Here is a 6498-nt window from a genome sequence, read left to right on the forward strand (position 1 = left end):
AAAGAAGCTATTTATCCAGAAATAAATCATTTTAATAGTAGAAACAGAATGTATGAATTATCTAAGGAATAACAAATGAACGACAATCATATAAAACTAAAGCAAGCATTCAAGGATCAAATATCATTCGATTCATTATAACAGAAAAAGGAATAAGCAATCGAAATTATTTTGTTTTACTTGAGCAGAAAGACTAATGAATTCTAAGTCCTTATGTTGTCCATACATGATTAAGCATTTCTATATATGAATTTGTAAATCCACCTCCATGATTTTTCACCTATCTTTTTCTTCAAGTTTACGCTACCATTTATTGCTTATTATTGTATACATAATAATAAAAACATTATCATTAATTAAAATACTAAATGCACTTAAGTTTACATATTAAACCTAAGACACATAATTGACTTAGACGCGAAGACGGTGGTTTTGTTAACGAGTAAACGACTTTTTCCCACTTAAATAATGGTTTAATGAAACTTTCCCACTCACTGATTTTTAAATTTTATTATCCAAATTTATATTCTGTTTCCAATTCCGACATCGTTGCCATCCTACACTACCACCATTCTCTTTCTTGATCATCACTTTCCAAAACCCCTCAAACCCTACTCCCGTGGACCTCGTCAATTGTCGGCAATCCACCGATTAGAGTTTGCACAACCGCCCATCCCAAGTCAAATTTTGATCAATCCCAATTCCCAACCACCAAAATCCAACTTTCCATCATTAAAAGACTCATTGGCCTCCCCTCTTCAAGAGTCCCAACAGTCTGGACCGAGTTTGCTTTCTGTTTGCTGCCAGAATTTAAACTTGGATAGAAAAATAATATTTTAAAAGTCTGTGGGTGAGAAAGTATTATTAAGCCATTATTTGGGTGGGAAAAAGTCGTTAACTCTTTTGTTAATGTAAGGCATTTAAAACTTTGGTACACTATATTAATTTGTACCACAAGTAGTGGTTTATGTTGCCGACTTTTGCAAGCAAAGGTTTCAATTGCAGATTTTAAATGGATGATGGATACAAGTAGCTGTTCTCTGCTCCCTCTTAATTGATACGACCAACCGCCACATATGATGGCTGACAAAGCGTTAATGAATGTCAATATTTAATCGTCGCAAGATGTCAAGCCCACACGTAATGAAGCATTTTAACTTGGGAGGCCATAAACGTTCGAGCCAATTATTGAGTACTTCAGAATGAGAATCATGGGCGCATGCACCAGGGGAGGCGGGGACCCTGATGGTTTTGTATATAAATGATGCATTTGTGCATGATAATTAGTGATATGTGAAATATGCAACTGCATGATTGTGATTGATCGGCATAACTGAGTATAACTCTTCTGAATCAGTGTAATAACAAGCCAACCTGGCATGGTAACTTTGAAACTGATATACTTCTATTTAAAATGAAATTCCACGAGTTACTAGGACCACCAAGGCTTGGCGAGTAAGAGGTTGACTAAGAACATAGAGATAAGAGTTAATCTATTTCTGCTCTAAGTTCAAGTAGATATACCCAGTTGATGTCACTTGTACATCTTTAGGATAGATAAATTATATAGTAGATAGATTGGAATGCTCAAAGCTTTAAGCACTCATGAGCACGAGCTGAAACTTTGGTGGTTCAACACCATCACTGGAGGTAACCCTCTAGCTAATTACCACCAATTTCCCCAACCTCCGACGATGGTTGGTATCATTACTATCACTGTCCCTCTCTAGTACAAACCTAAACAAGTTGAAAGAATTCAATAACTTCCTCAATCCACGTGACAGCGTATCAGAAAGTTATTCGTTTCAAGAGTTCAATACTTGGTGGTCCTGAGAGAATGATATTAGTGGTGGCAATGACACTGAGAATACTACGAGCAGCGGGGTGCAGGACCTTCACTTTCAGGCACATGGTTACACAACATATGAAGAGTTTAAGCCAGCTTATCAACTGCTGTGCATGTAGCATTTATTCATTTATTGTGCAGGCCGACCGATCTTAGCGGCGCTACAACAGGCTAGAGAACAAATCAATCATTAATTCGTTGGTATGGTGTGTAATAACTTAGTTAATAAGTAGTTTGGATCAAATGTAAGAAGAGAAGCTGAAGAGGAAGAGCTATTCTAGAATGTCGGGGTGACGCACACCAAGTATTTGATGAAATGCTTGAGAGGCGTCACACATGGCAGAATCCTCTTTACCTATTATCGTACAATTAGGCCTTAACACCAATCAGAGAAAGCTGAAATCGGTAACAAAGTTTAGATATTTGTTAAAATCCAGGGAAATGGTTTAACTATGCATCTTTCTCACAGGTGACTTAGGAAAGAGGGAACAGGAGCAAATACTCTTAACCATGGCTAAGTTACAAAATGATTGAATTTGAGACTTGAATATCATATCAATTTCATAGAGACGAGGCGAACAGATTGCTCTCAAATAATTTAAAGTAACTAGTCAAATCAATGTATCCATTATGGCTGATCTACGATCTACAACCATCTCAAATGCTAGCCAAGCAGCCCGAACAGAACAAGAAATTTTTCCAGATTGCTGCCGCCAATCAAAGTTATCAACCCATAGATCTTATGTTCACAAAAATTCATACACAAAATTAATGATTCTTTAATATGAATGACGAAATAAGAATGGAGTGCTTGGATTGACATATCTCATCGGTATGAAAAACAGATGAAGAGCATTTTATTTTGAAAACATGATAGCAATCATTCAAAATTACTCAACACAAATCGTCTCAAGCAACTTCTTACTTGCTTCGCTCACTTCCAAATTCTCCATCTTCAAACGTCGACGCATCATAGGGCTTGTCCTCCCAGCAGCTGCATAAGTTCTTATCAATGATTCAAATACCTCCACCCCCAAGTCATCAACAGCCTTCTTCAAAACCTCCACAAAACCTTCTGCACCATCAACATCCTTATCATCTTCAAAATGCCCCATCAAAGTCCTAATAGTCTCAGAAGATGGGACCCACTTTCCACCATCCCCTCTACCAGTATCTATTGCTTTGGCTAAACAATCAACTGTCAATTTCATGTCTCCGTTCTTTAAATAATAATTCGAAAATATCTCCCAAGTTTTTGCATTAGGCTTCGCCCCTCTCCTACGGGCCCTCTTTCTGAGCTCTTCAGCCTTTTCAAGCAAACCCTCCTCAGCATAAGCTCCAATGAGAACATTTGCAACTCGGATATCATAAGTTGAGCAGCGAGATTCCCATTCCCTGAAACATTTCTCTGCACCCGGTAAATCTTTCAATTTAACTAACACCTGTATCATATTTAGGTAGGATATGTTTGCAGTTTTAGGAAAAGCCAGTCTCAGAGAACGCCATATTCGATAAACTTCAAGCAAGTTGCCCATACGACCATACAACGTAATTAAAAATTGGAAAGCAGAATGATCTCGACAAGCATTTCTCTTCTCCAATTCCTTAAGCACCTTTTCTGCCTTATCAAAATATCCAGCCTCAACATAAATTGCTGCTAAATTACTGTATGTTGTCCAATCTGAAGCAACTCGGCCATCCCTCTTCATCTCGTCAATGACTCTTTCAGCCCCGGAAATATCATTGGCAGCAGCCAGAGCCCTCATCCAGACATTGTATGTATAAGAATCTGGCATTACATTATTGGCTTTCATTTCTTGTATAATGGATGGTATCTTTTCTGGTTGGCCAATTTTCGTGTAAAGGGTCATGAGGCTGTTATAGGGCATGGAAGTTAAACCAATGTTGAGTTCCTTCATCTTTTCCATGAGAGCTTCTGCCTTTTCGGTCATCAATTCCTTGCAATAACAATTGAGAAGAGCACCATAAGTCAGATGGCTCTTCGATGTTTCAGGAAGATCAACAAAGTAATTCTCTGCAGCCTCAATGCCTCGACTTTTTGCAACTAGATCAAGATGAATAGCTTGATCACTGACTGTCTTGTTCATGCCCCTTTCAGCCATAGTTTCTGAGAGCTGTCAATCAAAACTTTTAGTTATGTGCAACTCAAAAAATAAATTAACACCAGCAAACACACGACCAAATGAGTTCATTAAACTAAGCAAATGCAGGCTTCTCAACTCCTAAAACAATAAGAAAAGGCTAGGTGATAATGTGGATGTTAATGCCAAGACAAGCAGCAACTATGTCAGACAAACTAAATGGCACGATTAAAATATGGAATGATGCAACACTACGGTTTCGCAAAAGTTGATGTTTTCTTAATTGCCAGTAAAAAAAAATAGAATGAAGATGGATGTCAAATGAACATCAATATCAGTATAATTCTACATGCTTAGTTTCTAGATAAAGTCTAAAAGCTGTCACTCCAAGCTCAATGCATAAACCAAACATAGCTGCTTTACAAAAACTGAATAAATTTCACAGTGATATTACAAGTGCCTTGGATTATTTTGCACAATAACACACATAACAACAAACTAATATCCGTAGCTAGTATTTTACAGACAATAAGAGATCAGAAGCACAATATAACAACCTTAGACCAATTCTATTAGTCAGTCCCTCTTTGTAATTGATGAAGTGGGTAATATAGAAATTAGTCCATTGGTGCATATCTTTTGCTCATTCACATTCTTCTGAACAAACTACTTCAGCTTTCTCTGATACATTAAACAACTCTATCAAGAGTTCCAAATTTTACAAATAAAAAATTTCATAGTTCAGTTACAAACAAATACTGAGACTATATAAAATTATTGATGCATTAAATTATAGCAGTTTGCACAGAATTTACCAACAGAGACTGAAATTATTAACATTTTCTCTAGTAATGAAGAGTGTTATGTTAAACAAAGAAAAAATTAAAAAGGAGAGAGACAGAAGAAACCTTGAGGGCAGGGTAATAGAGCTTGCGATCGCGAAGCTTCTTGATAGTATCACCGACTTCCCATTTGTAAACGCGTTTTGAGCTCTTAAGAAACTGGTTCAATTGCTGTCGAACGCTAACCTCAGAGCTGCCTTCTTTAAAGAGCCTTTTATAAAGCGCTTCTTCCAAGTACTTCTTTGACCTCTTTGTTACGTTCTTGGTCCGTCCATATTGTTGAAGCATCGCCATTATAGAACTACTTCCAATCTGGTTCGATCTCGATGTACCGAGTTAAAAGAATGTAAACTCTAGGGTGTGTTCTTCTATGCAGCTCTCAGTAGGGTTTTGGCTGGAAATGAAAGAGACACTGTTGAGACTTGGGGCTTGGGGCTTGGGGCTTGGGCTGCTATTAGGTCGTGTATGAATAACGTTATGGGCCCTAACTGATTCAAGCGTAGCTATGCTTATGCCCCATAAACAAACTAGAAAAGTTTTGTTATAGTTTGTGTTTTACTGGTGTACTATCAAGAAAATAAACTAATAAGGACTGCAATTAAATAAGCAAAGTAAAGAGGGTTAAAATGTGACCGAATCTTATTAGCTTTTCTCAAGTTTTTGTTTGCGTAAAATTAGTGAATGAAGGGGGCTTTATATAGTGGTCTTTGTCGTTCATTCTTCCAATCTTTCATTGTCAATACAAGAGATAGGTGGCTTCACATAGAGATGCGTGATCCACTTGTCCATCGCCAAGCCATTTGTCATTGGCTAAAAATGTGACATAAGTGTGAAAAGCCACATAACCTATAGCACTCCTACTTGGATTTCACCACTTTCAAATAATTGTATTTAACCTTATTAAAAAATAAATCCAGTAGGACAAAAACCTAACTAAAGAAACACAATTCTATAATGAAATTTGTAAAGTGGTGTTGGATGTACTTAATACTGCCTCATTAAAAACCTTACCAGGAAAACCCAATGAGACAAAATTTAGTCAAGGGAAAAAGAGTACAGTGCACATATGTCTATACAATAGTCCCTTCCAAACTTATGCTCTCCCTCATAATGGTAAAATTAACTTAGTTATTTATTAAGTTGCCACATACCAATGTTATACATTAACTTTTCAAATGTTGATGTCGGTAAGGTGTTAGTGAATAAGTCGGCAAGGTTACCATTAGAGCGTATTTGTTTGACATTAATCTCTCGATTCTGTTCGAGTTTGTGAGTGTAAAAGAACTTCGTTGAAATATACTTAGTTTTGTCTCCTTTAATATATCCTTCTCTAACTTGAGCAATATATGTTGCATTGTCTTCATTTAAAATTGTAAAAGTATCTGAGGTACATAGTAACTTGCATGTATTCTCGATATGATGGATGAAAGATTTTAACCATATGTATTCTCGGTTGGCTTCATGAAGCGCAAGAATCTTGGAGTGCTTGGAAGAAGTAGCAACCAATATTTGTTTTGTAGAACGTCATGATAATATAATGTCATTGTAAGTAAAAACATATCATGTCTGCGAGTGGGTTTTGTTGGGATCAGAAAGGTACTCAACATCTATATAACCAACTAATTTTGGATCATTAAAAAAAATCTTTGGATAAAATAATCTCAAGTATTTTGTTCCACTAAGGTAACGAAAGATATGTTTGATCCTA

The 6498-nt window shown here is 36.6% G+C and overlaps 1 protein-coding gene across 1 annotated transcript; it reads right to left on the bottom strand.

Annotated features, from left to right (window-relative positions):
- Positions 1-2262: 2262 nt before the first annotated feature.
- On the bottom strand, positions 2263-5439 carry LOC116119319 (pentatricopeptide repeat-containing protein At1g60770-like). The gene is made up of 2 exons (XM_031405259.1): positions 4857-5439; positions 2263-3981 (listed from the first exon to the last, which is right to left on the bottom strand). The coding sequence occupies exons 1-2, from the start codon at positions 5082-5084 to the stop codon at positions 2737-2739; spliced, it is 1473 nt and encodes a 490-aa protein (XP_031261119.1). The 5' UTR covers positions 5085-5439; the 3' UTR covers positions 2263-2736.
- Between the last annotated feature and the right edge of the window lie 1059 nt (positions 5440-6498).

This window comes from Pistacia vera, unplaced genomic scaffold (genome assembly GCF_008641045.1).
Source record: "Pistacia vera cultivar Batoury unplaced genomic scaffold, PisVer_v2 Contig880, whole genome shotgun sequence".
NCBI lineage: Eukaryota > Viridiplantae > Streptophyta > Magnoliopsida > Sapindales > Anacardiaceae > Pistacia > Pistacia vera.

Bases quoted from the DNA above. Each gene is read 5' to 3' on its own strand.
- LOC116119319 (XM_031405259.1), bottom strand. From the start codon at position 5,084: ATGGCGATGCTTCAACAATATGGACGGACCAAGAACGTAACAAAGAGG. The intron at 3,982-4,856 runs GTTTCTTCTGTC...TTTGATTGACAG, and splicing joins TCTATTACCCTGCCCTCAAG to CTCTCAGAAACTATGGCTGA.